The following is a 19705-nucleotide window of genomic DNA, read 5'->3' as shown; positions in this document are numbered from 1 at the left end:
ATCACATAAGACTCTCTCACCAGAATCTCTTGAAATTGCTTCAACACAGTTAATTAGGAAGATCTATTTGCCCACCAGCCCATCCCTTCAGCTGAAAACAATATCAAATTATTCTTCGGATAAACAACCTAGATGAGCAACTTGTTTTGATCATAGTGTCTTCGATGCCCCAAAGAAAGACATAAGGACAACTTTTCTTTCCTCAGCTACTCTACCTCTAAAGATTGGTAGTCACAGATATGTTGTCTCTAATTGTGAAAGCAGACTGTTGCCATGACATGGTGGCACAGTGGTTAGAATGCAGCATTGCAGGCTAACCCTGCTGACTGCCAAGAGTTCAGTCCTAACCGGCTCAAGATTGACTCAGCCTTCCATCCTTCCGAGGTCGGTAAAATGAGGACCCCAATTGTTGGGGGCAGTATGCTGATCTGTAATCCACTTAGACCAGTGTCAAACCCAATTGCATTGCAGGCCATATCGTGATGTATCATGATTGCTTTTGCCCTTGCAGAGCCGGGGTGAGTATGGCCTGCACAGGCTGTATCCAGCCTGCAACCCCACTGGCTTAGCCATGCTATAAAGCAGTATATAAGTCTAAGTGCTGTTGTTACTGGTATGGTAAGTGCAATAGTAGTTGCATTTTTTATAAATGCAGCAATGGTAAATAATTTCTATTAATATGAGTTTTATATTTTAAATCATCCAGACACTTTGTAATTGCAAGACACATGCTTATACATCCTACACCCACACTCATCTATTGTGCTATTTCCTTTCAGAGTAAGCAACATAATATAAACTTTAAAAAAAGAAGTAAAAAGTAGTAAACCAAAGAAATTAAAGACATAAAATAAGGAAAATGGGAACATAGCAACCTCTGGTTTGTGTTAGTAGCATTCAGTATACCTTTTTGTACCTTTCTGTCTTTGCAAGCTATCCTTGTTTCCAACAAGTCTATGCACTATTCCATATATTGTCTTTTGTTCTTTGAACTTCTCACTTTTCTTTTTATTTGAGGTTCTCATCTTCCAATCATGAACAACTAATTCTTCCTCTTTCTCCCAACCCATTCATTCATTCATTCATTCATTCATTCATTCATTCATTCATTCATTCATATAGATAGAGATATATGGATATAGATAACTGCTTCTGATTCAGTGCTCATTCATTCAGTGTATCTGATCAAACCATCTCAAATTACTTCTTTCAGATTGATTGTTCACTTTTCTATTCAGTGCATATTCATTTAGCACCAATTCATCTGTTAGGGTTTTACTATGCTCACTTCTTAAGTATCCCTCCCTCCTATTCAACATATTCTTGTATCTCACATTCATACATTCCCCACTGGCGTACTGAAAAACAGAAAATCTGGGACTCACTCTTTGCACCCAGCATAAAGCCACACTGCTTAGCTATACTATGTACACCATCCGTTTTAGCATTTTTCAACATTCTCCCAGAATTTATCACTTAGTTTTCTTCATCTTCCTATAGCTACAATGATCTTAATATTTTATTTCAGTTTTAATATAGCCCATACAAATATACAAAACACTCCTTCCAACATTCCTTCATTTGAATTTTAACTCAAGTCATTCCATCATTTCTATTTTTAATTCCACTGATGTGCTGAAGCTGCTTTCTTTGGGTCCCATTACTCAATTCCAAAACAAATTGTATTATGATTAAAATTGCTTTGCATCTTGTCTGCTTCATTTAATGTTGACCATACCTTACTCTCTCTGACTAGATTATCTACAACAGTCTTTTTTCTCTGTCTGCCCATTATATACCTTCCTTCCTTTTCCTCCCTCCGCAATGATTATTCCCTTATGTACATTTGTTTCTCTTCCACAATTTATTTCACCAAGCTTCCTGTTTCCTATTTGTTATTAGCACAACTCTGTAGCCATAATAAAAATCTGTGGCATTAATAACAACAGTTATTTACCAAAGTAATAAATATCATATTTTCATCAATTGGTCAAACTGTTTTTCAATAAACTGTCCCCTCAATGTTTGGTTTCAAATCAGTCAAGGAAAATACTATAGGTGTCCAGAGAGTGTGTATGTGCAATGTGCTGAAATAGGTATCATGATACTATGAAAAATTCCTGCTGCATGCAGTTATTATAAGGGGTATTGCTAGTATAGTAACAACATGATGCACATTTAATTATTTTAATGAAATCCTGACTTGTGGCAGATATCATCAGAGAATATAGGTCATGTCACAAACTATATTAGTACTAACAATTAAAAAAGATAAAGGTTTCCCCTGTCCAGTCATGTCTCACTCTAGGAGGTGCTCATCTCCATTTCTTAGCCAAGGGAACCAATATTGTCCAAAGACATTTCCATGATCATGTAGCCAGCATGACTATACACCGAGGTGCAGGGAATGCTGTTACATTCCCACCAAAGTGGTACTTATTTATCTGCTCACATTTGCATTCTTTTGAACAGCTAGGTGGGCAGAAGCTGGAGCAAGGATGGGAGCTCATCCCATCCTGGGGTGCTGAGGTCTCGAACCCAGGGTGTCAGTTTTCCAGCTGGCAAGCTTAGCATCTTTAACCACTGAGAAATCATGCCCCCTAACATTTAATTAATTGATGTTAATTAACTAACAGCAATTCTTAACTAACAATTACTGGTTAGTTAACAATTCAACTGAATTGCTATATTGGAAGTTGTTTTAAGCCATTCAATATGGCATTGTGTTTATGAGTACTGAGCTTCTGATCCTTTCCATTACATTTTCATTTTCTCTTCCTTTCTCTACTGTGTTTAGTTTTCTCTTGGAAATTTCCGTATATTCCTATTTAAGATAAGTATTAATTTAAAACTTCGTGAAATCTGGGAGCTTGGCAACTGGCATGTATTTATGATAGTTACAACATCTTGAGGGCCTGTTATTGCTATTTGCAACCTTTCCTGGAGGATTCTGTAAAGCAAAGCCAGTGGAGGAAGATGGTTTCACCTAAACGTGTGATTCACTTAATGACCATGGGAAAATATGGTAGTAAAACCAGACTTACTTAACATCATTTAGCAATGGAAATTCTGTAATTATGTCAAGGAGTATTTTGATAAGATCCATTCTCCCTTGAATGTACAATGAGCATTTTAGCAATAAAGTGAGATAAAAAGTTTTTTTGGTACTAAAATATTATTATACTGCTAGGTTAAAAGAGCCAAAACTTGTATGAAAAGATCTCAAAAATTACCATAGCCAGCATCTATATAATGAAATCATTGGTGCATGTTTATATCAAAACTGGTAAATTAATGTATTCAACAGATATAGCTAAACAATCCAGGTGGGAAAAATCTAATGTACCCTTTATATGCAACAGAACTGACTTCAGCGGGGACTTCCGGTTTGCAAGGCTTCGGCAGCAGCAGGGATTCGTGATACCGCACAATCCTGCTGCGCTCGCTCAAGGTGCCCCGATCCGTTTGGATTTGGGGATATAGCTGCCCGTAGAGGCAGCTGAAGATAGGGGATCTGGATAGGGGTTTGGGGTGTCGCAGACCCTCCCCAGCCAGCGAAACCCCCTTTCCCAAGGCGGAGGAGCGGCGGTCAGCAATGGCCGCCACAAAAAACCTGCAACCGGACAAGATTGTGCAGGAGGAAGAAGTCGGAAGAGTCGTGAAAGTGGTTTTTGACCGGGATAAAGCAAGAGAAAGTAACCTGGAATTTGAAAGTTGTTGAAGTTAAATTGTTTCCAGCGAGAGTTACAAGCGGCGAATGGAATTCTAAAAGGGAAAGTTTTTTTTTCTTTTTTCACTCTCCTTCCTAACGTGACAGCGGACGGAACTATAAGAGAAATCGGAAAATCTGCATTTGAGGTAATTAAATGCTGAAGGGATAAGGATTTCTGAACATTTAAAAAAAAAATCTTTTTGCTGTGAGTGGGAAGGGAGAGGAAAAAATTGGAGTAGAATTTGAAAATAAGGAGAAGATTGCCTAGAACTCTAAAGAGTTATTAAACATTAATAAGACTTCTAAAAGATATATCTTAAATGGAACTTTGTGACTAAACTTTAACCCCAGAGAGAGAAAGTGAAGAAGGAGAAAATATTTAAAAGAAACAGCTTGTTTGGATTGCTTGGTGATTTTGGAACTTCTGAGAATTATCTCTGATTAAAAGCACTTGGGTGGTTGTTTGGAAAAAAATTTCTCTCTACAATGGCATCACTTGTGGATGGATTGAAACTTGTATACCAAAAATATGAAAAAGAAAAGCAAGAAGGAAGGATTCTCTTGGCACTCTTTTTCAATTTTTAGAAATGGCGGTTTGTACTTATGTAAAGCTGACTGCGCAACAGGATGACTGGGACAAAGAAGAAGCCATTTTTGATGAACAAGTGACCTTGGTTGGGGAAGGAAAGGAGAAAGAGAAAAAGGAAAAGAAGATTTTAAGACTTGGAAAACAACCAAAAAGAGAAGAATAAGGTGAAAGGGGATACTATGTTAGAAAACAACAGAAAGGAGGAAAGCAGAACAAAAGGGAGGTGGAGAGACAAGGGGGTAAAGAGGACAAGGAGAAGAATAAGCAAGGGAGAAAGGAAGGACGAGAAGCCTTAATGGTGGGGAGCAAGATGCAAAGAAACAAAAGTCTTTTAGAGATAATGGGTAAATTTTATTGAAAAGGGATTCTGGAAAGGTACATAAGATTGTATTTTTACATTTGTACTTAGAAATAATCTTAGAAAATTGGAAACAATATGCAATTTAAAATGTGATAAAATATTTAGTATAATTTAGTGAATTTTTGTCAAGAAAAGGGAATACTTTAATGAAACAATGATTTAAGATATGTGATGTGGGGGGGGATAATTATGGAAAACATAAGTGTTCCCATAAAGGCATGATATTTAACTGAAATGGGTAAAATGTTTAAGATATAAATGAATGTTAATATTAATGACTAGACTATGTCATCCCAGTGAATTTTTGTGAAATGAGAGATTTGAAGTAGGAGAAGGGGGAACATTCTAATGAAATAATGATTTAAAATATGTGATGTGGGGGGGAATAACTATGGAAAGTAGGTGCTCCCATAAGAGTATGTGATTTAACTCAAAAGTAATGTGCTAAGTGTTTAAGATATAAATGAATATTAATATTAATGAATAGATTTGTATTGGTATTGATAATATTGTATAATTTTAGAATGTACCAAACAGAATCCCAATTTAAGCTATGTATTCTATATTAAGTATTATAAATGTAGGGGAAAGAGATAAAGGCGTCATACTCCAATTAGTGTACAGGAGAAGTTTTCTTCAAAGAAGAAAGATAAATGGATAGCTGGAAATAGAACAGACAAAGAATAATAAATATTATGATTTGAATTGAGATGAGATAAATAAAATAAAACTAAGAAAATTTAAAAGAGAGGAGAAGCTATATAGAAAATTGAAAATGCTAATAAGATATGGAATGGTATACAAAATGAATATGAATTTGAGTTTGTGTCTGTACGAAGAGTTTTAACCGGGACTAAGCAACTTTCAGAAAAGATGTTTTTATGTTTCTATGTTTTGTGTTTTTTTGTGTTTATGTTTGATTGAGCTAATAAAACCTTGGAGGAATGTTAGAAAAGAACAATGGTGAATAAAAGATAGAAGAGAATAAAGCAAGTTAGAAAGGAAAAATAAGTATAGTGAATAAAAACATATAAAATAGATAAATATAGAAAAGAAATATAATTGAATAAAAAGTATAGGGAGAAATAATGAGGAATTTGAAAGGATATCTATGTGTTTATAAGGAGATGTGTCAATGATGTATAAAATGTTTTATTTGTTTAAAATTTACAAATAACTTTCAGAAAAAGGTTTTATGTTCTTATGTTTTATGTTTGTATGTCTTTAAAAATCAATAAAATTTGTTCAAAAAAAAAAAAAAAAAAAGAACTGACTTCAGCAAATGTTGTCCTTTTATATTCTTTGTCTAATATTCAAGAGTTTGGGTTTTTTTTTTGATGGATTTCCATGAGCAGAGTGTAAAAGTAGTGCATCTCTCCCAAGTCATAGAATATGCTAATCTCAAATAACTTTATTCATATGTATTTCCCTGAGATAGTTAACATGTAAATTTCTGGAATAACTACATAGGATCTTCTGCAGCAACAATTCTTTCATTTTCCAGATGTCTACTTAGATAAATCAAGAAATGTATGAACCCCCCCCCTCATTTTATAATTTTTCCTGGCTCGGAGTTCCATTGATACTGTGTAGAAATACTAGAGTCTGGATAAAGGACATAAGTTGCTTTCTATCTCATTAAACATTCTCTTTTACTTCCCATAATCCTTTCTGCTTTTTTAAAAAAAATTGGCTTGTGATCAAATGCTTCTTGGAAATTTTCTGTATTTGACTCACCAGTATTCTTTTATTCACATGGGCAGAAGTAGAAATCTAGATGGCAAGATAGAATAATACTTTGTATTCAATAGTATGCATGTATGTATGTATGTTTGCCTACATGTAAGTATGTATGTATTCCACCTTTATTATTTTTATAAATAACTCAAGGCAGGGAACATATCCAACATACCCTTGTCCTCTTATTTTCTCCATAATGAATTAGGCTAGCCCAAGATCACCCGGCTGGTTTTCAAGGCTGAGGCAGGAGCAAAATTCATGCTCTCTCATTTTCTAGCTGCATGCCTTAACAACTAGACCAAACTGGCTCTTATACATCACCTTCATGATTACTTTACAGATTAAGGCTGAAAGCAGTTTTCCCTATGTTGGGATAATCACAGGTAAATAAATCCTATCAAGTTAACTGTATTTATAATGGGGTATTACTCTATAGATCATGCTAATTAATCCAGCATGCAAAAAATGAATATGACAGAATGAACATGACATTTCTATGATTTTACTCAGATGGTGGTGCACTCAGATGGTAGTGCAATAGAACTGAAAGAATCAAATCTCTTCTCACCCTACGATTCCAGCCTCTTTGTTTCTCTGCAATATAAAACTGTCAATTATAAAAAAGGACAAAAGAAATGGGGCTTTCCAAGCCATTAGTTGAAAATTATCCACGAAAGTTGCAAGTGGTTTTGTGCTTGGTTGCCAATTGTACGCTCAGCATCTCATTTGTTTCCTTTCACAGATTCTTATGACTTGATCCCAGGAGTTGGGAAAGAAATAGGTAGAGTCAAGCCCTTGTTCATGGCCTTGATAGCTTGCACACTTACAATCTCTAAGTCTATCATGCAATGCTGTGTGTATTGTTAGCTATTCATGAATAATGGTAGACCATCAAGCTATTCCTTACTCCACATTAAAAAAAAAACTTTCTGGATTTTGTAACCTAGGTTGGTTACCTTTTGGATCCCACAGCAGCAGTGTGGCAAGACAGGGTAGACCAGCGGAACCCATACAGGAGGAGTTGAGCAAAGGTGCACCCATTTTTCATTATTATACATATATTTTTCATATATATATGGTATTCAGCTTTGTTCGGGTATTTTCCCACGTCATTGTAGTTGTGCTTTTAAAGTTGTAGCAACGTTTCGGCAGAATCTCACCTGCCATCATCAGGCTTCTGTATTGTGTACGTCTGTGAGTCAGACTTTTACAGTTGTTTCAATTTTAAATTTGGGGCTAGCCTACTGCTTTGCCAGAATGGTTTTTTCTTCATCCTGATTGGTTGGGAGTCTTGGTCTGTGTTTATTAGTCTTGGAGTTTGCTGTGTTCTGCTTCATTGGTGTTTCTAATATCTTCTGTCTGTTTTGTGGCTTTTTTTGTGTCTTGATTGGCTGGCAACATTGTGTTCCTGTATTGGAGGCTTTTAGTGCAGCTTGGCTCCGAGTAAATGGATGGCTATCATTTGTTAGGAAGCTAGGTTTCATCTGGGTGCCTGGTTGGGGTGTGTTTGAGCTGGAGGTATCAGGGGGGATCTGTTTGTGTCCAGGTGTTTGCCTGGCTTGTGGTGTGGAGATTTTTTTTGTTTGTGAGTGCAGTCTTCCAAATAATTGACAGTCTGGTGGAATCATCTCTTCTATTCATGCTTTCAGGTCTTTTTTCAATCTCTATGGCTTCTCTGATAATTCTGTGGCTGGGTTTTTTTTTTATAGTGGCTAGGGTTTTGGTGCCATTGAAGTTGATGCTATGACCTGTGGCTTTCATGTGTTGGACTAGTGAAGAAGTGTGTTCCAGCTTTTTTACTGCATTTTTGTGTTCATCCAGGCGGGTATCTAGGCGACGTTTCGATGAAGTCTCATTCATCATCTTCAGGCTTGTGTTTTCGGCTTTGTGCTTCTTGGAGTAACGTGAGAACCACTACCCGCTTCAAACCCCTCCGACCCATACATGAAGCAAACTGATGCCCACCATGAAGATGTGGCACGACCACGAATGAGAAGCCAAACAACAGGATCACAGCTCACCAGCTCAAATCCCTCAGCAACTAAGACTAACCTGAGTACAACCAAGCCCCCACCTGAACAGAACACACCCCCAGCCAATCAGAACACACCCAACCTCCCAACCAATCAGAACACAGCCAAACCCCCAACCAATGAGAACACCCCCCACCCAATCAGAACACAGCCAAGCCCCCACCCAATGAAGTCACACCCCCACTAGCAGTTAAAAGGAAGAAGCAGCTGCAAGCTCACATTACTCTGAGAAGCACAGAGCCGAAGACACAAGCCTGAAGATGATGAATGAAACTTCATCAAAACGTCGCCTAGATACTTCCAGTTTTACGCAGGAGAAAACCCGAATAACCAAAGATCCACATACAAATACCCGTGAAAATATATATTATATATTTTTTCATTATTATTTATTATTTCATTATTTTTCTTATACGTATCCATGTTTTCATAACTATGTTTTTACTTATACCTATTATCTTGTAAGCAATTGACAAACCAAATAAAATAAAAAATAAAATAAAATAAATAAAATTTTCCTCACTTACTTCGGCAAAAATAGTTTAAACATTTATGCTACACATTCTCTTGTGAGCAAATCTGAGATTTCCCAAGGGGGGAAAGAGAGGAGAAAGAGAGCGCGGGAGAGAGAGTGGTGAGGGAGAGGGAGAGGAGGAGAAGGAGAAAGACGAGAGGGAAGATAGGGTGCAAATTGCAGTTCTTTTTTATGGTATACATGGGTGTCTTCTTTAACTTTACCTAAAGCTAACTATGCTTATGCTATAGTCTGTTGCCATTATATATACATAGAGGAATACATGTCTAATCTGTGGAACTCAGGATTATGTGGCAAGCACAGATTCTTTAAATAGTTGTTGAGAACAATGGTTCTATGGTGGTCATTGTGGGAGTACTTTTCCTAAGATTTGGAAAAATTACAAGCATTTTCCCCACTATAATGTGTTTTTTGACTCTAGCAATAGTAATAGCCATAGCACTTAGACTTGTATACTACTTCATACCTTACAGCAGTCTTTGAGCCATTTACAGAGTCAGCCTATTGCCCCCAACAATCAGGGTCCTCATTTTACCAACCTCGAAAGGATGGAAGGTTAAATCAACCTTGAGACAGTCAGGATCGAACTGCAGACTATGGGCAGAATTAGCCTGCAATACTGCATTCCAACCACTGTGACACCCTATATTCATATATTTAGAATGTGTGCTCCTCCCATCACATTCTGTCCTATATAGATATCTTGTACAGCACAAAAAAGCATCACAGTATTTTTAAAAAAAGAATTTTAAAAATGCATTTTGGGCATTATTACACTTATCCAGATTGCATAAATTTTTAAAGATTAAAAAAATGATCCTCAATACTACTTAGTAATGAAATTATAAAAAATTACAATTACTTTGTAATGGACATCATAGTTTGAAGAGAAAATATGATTATTCCCCTATTTCCCCTAGGGGAAAAATAATGACAAAAATATGACTGTACCTTGATCCCTACCTGCGTAAAGAAGGGCTCATAAATTTCAACACCTTTGTCGGATCCTTGTAATAGCACCTCTTGTCCTCGCCTCCAACTGTACCGAACAGGTGGGTTGGAATTGGCTACACACCTAAGAAACACAGTTCTCTCGTAGTAAAACTGTTCTTTTGCTTCACCAATGCTCTGGTGAACTGTCACAATTGGATCATCCAAATCTGGGAACACAAAGAAAGAAGAAAGCAAAAGATTAAAACAGAACAAAAAAACCTTGTGTGTGTATTAAAAAGATAGTAACAAGGAAACAAGGAAACTGACTGCTTTGTTCATTCAGGTAGGAAGTTTGAGTGCTTAGACATGAAAAGTCTGGCTCTGAAACCTTGTATTTCCAAATATGATGATAACAGTTGCATTGCTGAAAAAGAGGATTAGCTCAAATTCACATGAATTTGGCATGAAAAAATGGCTGAGAATATTATTTTTAAACTTTGCTTTGTTTTTGTTTTTTTGCTTTGTTAAAAACTAATCAATATTCATAGATTTCTTTATAAATGGAATCATGATGAAACCGTAATGAGAGGTCCAACCAACTTTAAATATGTCTTCATTTCTGAAGAAATAAAAATAGCTATTTTGCTGGGAATCCCCCTTCAAATGTCAAGGAATGAGATTTTACAAGAGACCCTTGTAAAGTTTTCAGTTGATTCATTCCTCTATCTCTCTAATGAAATATTGCCTGACTTGGTTTCCTTGCTTTTGGACAACAAATTCCATAATTTACAATAAATATAATACCCATTAGCAATTATAGGAATTATCTTTTCACACATCTTGAGAATTCCAGTTTAGGAGAAGGTTAAACTACTACCCTTCAATTTGAATCATTATCAACACTTTAATGTCCCAAAATCAATGTATCAATGATACATTTTAATATATTAGTTATTTTTACCAAGCATGGTTGAAAATAAGCATATTTTTATCTTTTAATTTGGTTTCCACCCAGCCATTAGCTCCTCTAATATTTGACTTTTGAACACATTACCTATACGGGAGAACTCATAACTACTGAATGTGAGTGGAGATCAGTGAGATCAATGGAGAGATCATCCATTTGATTTGTGTGAATATGACACCAATTCATTGATTTTAGGGGGAGCACGGCACTGCAGTTTAAGAAGCCTGTCTTAAGCCCATAAAATTCACTGGGTACATTTCAGTTTTTGATGTGCTCCTTGGCTGATTTATAACTTCCCAGACTTCAGTTCTTCAACAGCAGGATATATTTCATAATAGATTCATGTGCAAAGCATATCCATTTGTAAGATAAAAAGTATCTGCAAGTGCTAGGAAGATAAAGAAAGAACCTTGACAAAGCCAAATTACAACATAAAACTAGTATTCCAAGGGATCTAAAATATAGTTTGACACATTACAAATTATTTTGATCTAGGGATTCCAGCCAATGAACAATATTACAGATAAGATAATAGATAACAGATAATCAGAGTTGGAAGGGACCTTGTAGGACATCTAGTCCTACCCCCCCGCCCAAGCAGGAGACCCTACACCATTTCTGACAGATGGCAGTCCAATCTCTTCTTGAAAGTCTCAAGTGATGGCGCTCCCACAACTTTCAAGGGCAAGCTATTCCAGTGGTTGATTATTTTCAGTGTCAGAAAGTTTCTCCTTATTTCCAGGTTAAATCTCTCCTTGTTCAGTTTCCATCCATTATTCCTTGTCTGGCCTACAGGTGCTTTGGAAAATAGCTTGGCCCCCTCCTCTCTGAGGCAGCCCCTCATTAATTAACTAATCAGGTAGCCAATTCAGGTTAACCCCACTCCCACGCCATTATTATTTTTCCAAGTGGCATTTTCAATGTTCTAGACTTCCTGAAAATCAATGAGCATGGTCAGGTCTTACAAAGCCTACTAATATTTGAACATCCAGGAAGTTTCCTCAAACATAAAAGAACCATTGTATTCTTTATAGATTGTTCGATTTTTCTTCCAAACTAACAAGTTGCTTGCCCCTGAGTTTGCTATTAATGAAAAAGTATTGGTGAGAATGGACATGCACAAAATGCCAAGGTTCCCTCCCATTAATAAAAGCCTCTCCATTTGGTGATCAAACCAAGTTTCTCTTCAGGATTTACAGCAAATCTCCCTCACCCTTACAGCTATCCATGTTGGCTGTACGAGGCAATAAACTTCAATGTGAACTTTTTCAGTTAAATTTACTTAAATCTGGAGAGACCTCACCCGAGTTGTAGCCATAATGAACTAGGATCTTGAAGAAGAGACAGAAAAATGAATTTATGTTGAAGGAGCCATAAGACTTAGACGCTTAAGTAAATGCAGGTAAGCCAAGAAATAAGATCAGTGTGAGAAAAACCTATCAGGCTTTTATGGCTGAATGCTTTTTGCAATGCTGTTAAAAGTTTCTTGGTTGTAGGGCCAGAGAGTTGCGAGCAAGATAAATGAGGTGAAAATGGATTATATATTCTGTGCATAGGTATTATATACACAGGTAGGCATCCATTCAGCAATCAAGGGGATAAGGAGAGATGTATAAAAGACAAGCTTGCAAAAAAAATATTTTCAAATAAATTTCTTTTGGGGATAATGTCTGGGCATATTTATTTATTAATTATTAAATGTATTTACTGCCTATCTCACAGATCGAGGTTATTTTATTTATTTAGCGTGTGGCACGTGTTATCCAAGGATCACCAAGGCAGCTGGCTGCCTCTGTGAAAGGAATTTTTTTGAGCAGTGTTATCTTTGCCCCTGGGATGCCTGAATGCCAGTAGGCAATCGTGGGAGGCTCCTTTCTTGTCCCTCCATGGTTTATACGCTCATGGGAATCGAGCCGCTGAGCTGTCAACCTCAGCGGAGTGCAGGCCCAGCGTCTTACCAAGGTGAGCCACCGTGGCTCCCACAGGTCGATGTGACTTTGAGTGACTAATTTATGAACATTAAAAACCTTCATTTCAAAATAAGAAAGAAACCTCCATTGCTTAACTTGTTATTTACAAATAACAGAAGGTTGCAAAAGGGGATTGCATGATCTCGGTTCACTGCAACCAGATCCAGCCTGCAGGGTGCTTAAAATCTGGCCCTTGAGGCTGTCCTGGAAATAGCAAAAAAAACGGCCTGCAGTGCCTCTGGCAGACAAAACAGGGTGTAGGGAGGCCACATGCAGCCCCCTGTGCCCCATTTTCAGCCTGGACAGCCTCTTGCAAAACCCTGCCAGCCAAAACAGGTATGGTGTCACATGTGGTCCCCCTGTGCTCTGTTTTGGCTGACAGAGTGCTGAAGGAGGCATGCGTCCCCCTCCCTCCCCAGCCAGCCCATGGAGGAGAACTACAATGCTGATCCGTCCTTCAAAGAAATTCAGTTTGACACCCCTGAACTAAACTGAATCTGCTCAGCTTCTGAGTCCAGATAAGGTCAGGGGTGGGATTCTACCAGTTCACACCTATTCGCTAGAACCAGTTGTTAACATTCTAAGCAGTTCAGAGAACTGGTTGTTAGAAGAAATTACTGGCCTAATCCTGTAAGGAAGGCAGGAAGGAAACATTCTGGTGTTGCTTACAGAAACTGCCTCTCCGTTATCCCTTATTACATTCTTGGCACGACTAGACTTTCTGTATCTGGAACTTCTCTGGAGTTTTTTTCCCCCTCCTTTGCTGGTACTTTGCTTGTGTGGAGTGACCATTCAAAGTTACAATGGCACTGAAAAAAGTGACTTATGACCATTTTTCACACTTATGACTGTTGCAGCATCTCCACAGTCATGAGAGGCCAGGCGAGGAGATGCGTGCCTCGATGTGAGTGATATTAGGTTGGCCACACCCAGCCAATAACATGACCACCAAGCCATGTCCACCCAGTCACATGACCACCAAGCCACATCCACCACCTAAGCCACGCCCACTGGTTGTTTAAAATTTTGAATCCCACCCCTAGATAAGGTCAAAATGATGACATTCACCTTGATGAAACCTAAATAAAAAAGAAGTCTTGGAATAATAACTCATGAAGTACACATTGGTGAATATCTGTTGATAGCAAAATACCATTGAGCTGGCCTTTTTGCAGTATTTGGTCAATGTCTATATCAGCGGCCCCCTACCTTTTGGGCACCCAGGAGTGGAGAGAGTTTTTTTCTACGGACCGGAGGGGGCATGATTTCATGTGCTGCCTGCATCCCACGGATGGGGCTTTGCTTTTTTCTGCGGCTCAGTTTTTGGCATGCTGCAGCCTGGTGACAGTCCACGGACTGGGGGTTGAGGACCCCTGGTTCACACAAGAGAGTAAAACCAACAATGTACTGAAGGAACTAAATGCTGTAACAGAAGGCAATAATTGAAGGTTTCTGAAGGATTTATCCTAATTTAGCTAGAGCTGAGGAGTTAATTCTTCCTTTTGAATCTAAATCAGTCATTCTCAATCTGGCACGTTTTAGTTACCTTGAAAATCCTATCCTATCCAAACAGTATGACTCACCATTCTAAAGGGAGGAGGTTCTGTGTGATGTAGACCAATACATGAGGCTATGCATGTAATAAACCTAAACTACATAATTAAATTAACTGGATCTGTTGACCAGGAATTTAATGTTTTTATTGACAGTCTATGTGCCAATATCTATGTCATCATTGCCTCTGCAGGCCTTCAAGGTCATGGAAAGTTCCTCAGGAAACACCCAAGATCCCTGAGATGATACCTTTATCCTCAGAGGACTTCCACGGGAGGACATTTACGTACTTATCTTATCTTATCTAGAGTATGCTGGCTTGTCTGGGTGAGGTGTGCCAGTCCTTCTGGGTGGGGAGGAGTGGAAAATATAGCAAATATATAATTATGAGTGTCAAAGTGTGTTCAGGGTTCCCTCTTGCTTTGAGGAGGCCCATCTTTATTCAGCTGAATACTTGTGGAAGATGAGCCTAAAAACTGGAGGTGCTATTGAGTGATGAGAAACGTCAGTAGAAACAACAGGAGAGAGCAACTTAATTCTCTTAATAATTACAGGTCATCAGGAGAGAGAGAGAGAAAAAAAAACAATCACTGGTTTCTAGCTTCCCGATCCTTAGATTATCAATTAGCACCACACAAACACACACGCACACAAGATTGAAACACAGAGTTTAAATTTGCTTCCTTTTATTTCCTTTCTAGCACAAGATATATTTTCACAGAACGCCAATATTCTTAGCCCATCTTCTACAGTATCATCCTCTCTGGACCTATCACAAGCCACTAGTTTCGGCTCTGGAACAATGCCTGAAATTTGTGTCAGGCTCCAGAGGGAAGCCTCCATTAAAAGGCCAGCCAATCCTCCTCTGTGAAATACGGGGATTAAGTTTCCTCAATGTTCAGTCCTCTTGCTGCCAATTGCTGCCCTGCCTGTCCAACCATCTGTGGCAGCAGACTGCCTCCCTGAGCTTTGAAGAAACTTTGAAATGGTTAACTTACTAAATGCATCGTCGCCTCTGCTAACTTTCTGTAGATTTTAATACCCAGCTTCCCCTTTGACATTGGGGCTAACCCTGAGGACCTGGAAGAAAAAAAGAGATCATGCAATGCTGAAATCTGGCCTCTAGCTTCCCCAAAGTTTTCTTCTCTTTCAAAGAGGCTGATAATATTTCTACCTTGAGTTCAGGGGCTCTAGAATATTGTTAGAATTGATTTTAGTGATGTGTTGTTAAGCTTGCCTTCAAGCTGAAAGGGAACGGATGGAAGACTTGGGCAGCAAAATGATGAAGCACAGTGTCCCTTCCCAAGATGTAATGGGATGTGAGAATGACCTTGGGAGATGGGAAAGGGGGGATGCTGTGATGAATTGCAAAATCAGGAAGGCTGTGGAAGGAGGGGGGCGGTGTGTGCAAGAACAGGAAGGCTGGGGAAAGAGGCAGGGAGGTCTGGGATGAAGGGTGCTGGTGGAAGCACATATGTGCATACGTGCAGGGAGGCTGGGAAAGAGGGCACAGGGTGTGCGAGTGAAGAAAGGTCAGGGAGGGAGAGACTTACCTATATGTAACCTTCCTTGCCTACTTTCCCATTGATTTTGTGGGAATCTGCCAGGGGACATTGCAAATGGCACTTACATGATTGTGGAGGCAATGCAATGGTCAGAATGTAGAGGACTGATCATAAGTCACCTTGCTCAATGCCATCATAACTTTGACTGGTCACTGAACAAATGGACATAACTTAAGGACTACTTGTAGTTAGATAATGAAATGACTGTAAGCAAAAAAAAAAAGCTCAAAGAGCACCAATAATTTCATAGTTCAACTTTGAGCTATAGATAGTCTCTTCTGTTTAAGTCATTGGTCAGTTATACAATTAAGCTACCCGTTGTATCACTTGAGAGCAAATCAGAGTTCTACAGGGATAGAGTGAAAATGAAATGTCTATGGTTATTTAGGTTTTCATTCCTACCATAGCAACATGGCAGAAAATTTTAATTCTTCTTCCTCTGAATCTCTTCACCAAAATGTCCACCTTGATTATGTCATTATGGATTTTTTTTTCTTTTTTTGTTACAGTTTCAGAAATGGAAAATGGGGCACCAAGCGATAAGCTCTCGGTCCCTTTTGCAGCATCTGGGATATAAAAATGAGTGTTGGAATATAATCCTAGCTATCTTCAATTCTGTGCTTCAAATATATGATGGTGACTCTGTTGATTAGGAAAAGGGGCAACCAGGTCATTTGTATCATGGGCATTTCTGAAGGCTTTAGGAAGGTCTTACACTGGCCAACTGCTAGAGAATTTGGGAAGCTCACCAGCAGAGACACTGAGCATCCTTGCTCAGATCAGTTTACAGTTATTCTATATATGTATGCTGACATTATTACCTCTTTTATTCATTAAACATTAAATTCAGTCAATTGAACATTGACTGGCACTGATGGTTGATACGGGTTGCTGCCAGCATCCTAGTGTCAACCAAGTGTCTTCTTAAAATGTACGATGTTCCAAGTAGCACATTTTTTTCCCGTTCCGCCGGGTGTTATTCCAGGAAGCTGCAATTTCTTGATGAATTTTGTAAAATTCTGGGACATGGTACCAAATGCCCCAATAACAATGGGTATCACTGTTACATGTTTCATCCATAATCGTGTAGTTTCGATGGCCAGGTCGCAATATTTCTTTATTTTTTTCTAGTTCTTTTTCTTCAACTCTGGCGTCTCCTGGAACAGCGATATTGCTGCATCAGGAGACACCATGATATATCATCATCATCATCATCATCATCATCATCATCATCATCATCATCATCATCATCACCACCATTATCATATCTTTTATTCATTAAACATGAAACTCAGTCAACTGAACATTAAAAAATGTATGACAAATACCTGTGACTGGTGGTAATGGTTGAAATGTGTTGCTACCAGCATTCTAGGTATCAACCAAGTATCTTCTTGAAATATACAAAGTTCCAAATAGTGCAGTTTTTTGCAGTTCCGCCGGTGTTATTGCAGAAAGCTGCAATTTCTTGATGTATTTTGTAAAATTCTGTGACATGGTACCAAGTGCCCCCATGACAATGTGTATCACTATTACCTGTTTCATCCATAAGCACATAGTTTCAATGGCCAGGTCGCAATATTTCGTGATTTTTTTCCAGTTCTTTTTCTTCGACTCTGGCATTTCCTGGTACAGCAATATCAATAAATTGTATGGTTTGCCCATCAGCAGACATAATATCTGGCATGTTGTGTTCCAAATGGCGATACGTCTGTATCCAAAAGTCTCTCAAGATCTTCACTGTCTCATTTTCGACAACTTTTTCCACTTTGTGTTCCCATGACTTTTCAGATACAGGTAGGGCATATTTTTTACATAATGACTAGTTGATTAATTTAGCAACTCAATCATGTCCACTACTACTACTATTACTACTACTACTATTATTATTGTTGACGGTGGATGTTTGTGCACTCATCACAATTTCCATGGATTTTCAATTCATTTTTATGTAAAATATATCCAGATAGTCCACAACATATGACCATTTATTTAATGTTACTTCAAAATTACGATGGCCTCAGAAAGAGTGACTTATGATTCATCCTTGAAATTATATTTGACCACTCATCATACCACTCCTGTAGTCATGTGAATGCAAATTCATGTCCTTTGCAATCAACACCTGATGATTACGATTGCAATGTCTTCTGATCATGAATTGTGACCCTCACAGCCAACTTCTAAAAAAATAAAAAAATAAATCAGGCAAGCCAGATTCAACCGTGTTTTTCTGCTTAACAACTGTGATGATTTGCTTAATGACTTCATTAAAATGGTTGTAAAATTTGGTTGGGTTATGTGATGACTCTCTTAACAACTATAACTGCTTTGCAATCAAAATCCTAGTCCCAAATGTGATCATAAATTGAGGACTATCTATTTTTATTTATTTATTTATTTTTTATTTATTTGATTTGCCAATTGTTTACAAGATAATAAGTATAAGTGTATACATAGTTGTGAATACATGAAATGGGTACATATAAGAAAAATAAAAGAATAAGAGAAACAATAGGACAGGGACGGTAGGCACGATGGTGCGCTTATGCACGCCCCCTACAGACCTCTTAGGAAAGGGGTGAGGTCAATAGTAGACAGTTGTAAATCTAGTTGTAATCTAGATGTAAATAATATGTTTGTAATTTAACATGACATAAATCAAAACTTAGTAGTTTCATAGAAGCTTTTATTAAGTTAAATACTTGCAATTTGTGTCTTTTGCTATCCAGTTTTACCTAGTCACTTTTTTCTAATACATTTGTAAAAGCAACACTTTGTTTTAAAAACAGTAACTAATCTCCCTGATGCACTCACTTTTCAAGAGAACAAGGTGTTTTGCTGGACTCTATTAATTGCCATTAGCCATGCTATAATAGAAGCTGTGTTTCAGCCAAAAAGAAACGGATGAAAGATTAATTTTACATCTCTTGTTGTGGCCCAGGGAGGAAAAGCAAGAAAATAAATCTAAAGGTTTCATTCTCACCACAGGGGGCCAGCTTTGGAAATGTGATGCTTCACACCTTTGTTCTGATTCCTGCCCTTTAGAAAGGGCAGGAATCACAACACAAGTGTGAAGTGTCACATTTCTCCTATTTTGCTTCCCCTGGTGTGTACAAAACAAATGGACTGCTATAAACTTCTTTAGATACATTTTAAGTTAGATCAATGACAGATACATAGACAGATAGATGAAAGTAGGTGGGTGGGGGAGAGAGGGAAGGAGGGTGGGGGAGGGAGGGAGGGGGGGAGAGAGAGAGAGAGAGAGAGAGAGAGAGAGAGAGAGAGAGAGAGAGAGAGAGAGAGAGAGAGAGAGAAATTTATCATTGACCTGGGCTGTTCATGAGTTATAGACTAAGTGCTTTGTTTACAATCCAATTCCACCCTCTGTATTATCATTCAAGATACAGAATATGGACAGATGGTTTCTAATAGTTTGGTCCCCAAAGCAATACACAGTGTCCCTGTTGGAGCAGAGTTGTAAACTTAGCCAGAGGTCTGACAAAAACAGCCTTGTTTACAACAGTTAAATACTGGGATAAAAAGATATAAATTAATGGGCTGGAGAGATCATTTGCATTTTGTCTCCATTTTAAAAAGAACTAATTAATATGTTTTATTGCACTAATTGCTATACCATCAGTTTTAAAACGGGGAGAAAACAGATCTTAGGAATGAGTATCCAGAAAGAAAAATCTTACTGCTAATATGCACAACTAATAATGTATGGAGTTCTCTTAAAATTT

The 19705-nt window shown here is 37.9% G+C and overlaps 1 protein-coding gene across 3 annotated transcripts in view; it reads right to left on the bottom strand.

The window, feature by feature from the left end:
* The window catches only part of MDGA2 (MAM domain containing glycosylphosphatidylinositol anchor 2), a 584772-nt gene that overhangs the window by 290337 nt on the left and 274730 nt on the right, over positions 1-19705 (bottom strand). For 2 of the 3 annotated variants that reach the window (XM_087952463.1, XM_087952462.1), the window contains exon 4: positions 9934-10130. Coding sequence is in view for 2 of the 3 variants with exons in the window: in XM_087952462.1 (XP_087808588.1) it covers positions 9934-10130 (197 nt within the window). In the remaining variant the exon portion in view is untranslated. Of the gene's footprint in view, positions 1-9921; positions 10131-19705 lie in introns of all 3 variants that reach the window. The other variant, XM_087952461.1, reaches the window with a different exon arrangement.

The sequence above is a fragment of the Notechis scutatus genome, chromosome 1 (assembly GCF_049901735.1).
Source record: "Notechis scutatus isolate UNSWTSFEM ecotype Mainland chromosome 1, rNotScu1.2, whole genome shotgun sequence".
In the NCBI taxonomy this organism is placed as follows: Eukaryota; Metazoa; Chordata; class Lepidosauria; order Squamata; family Elapidae; genus Notechis; species Notechis scutatus.
This window is presented reverse-complemented; position numbering and strand designations above follow the sequence as displayed.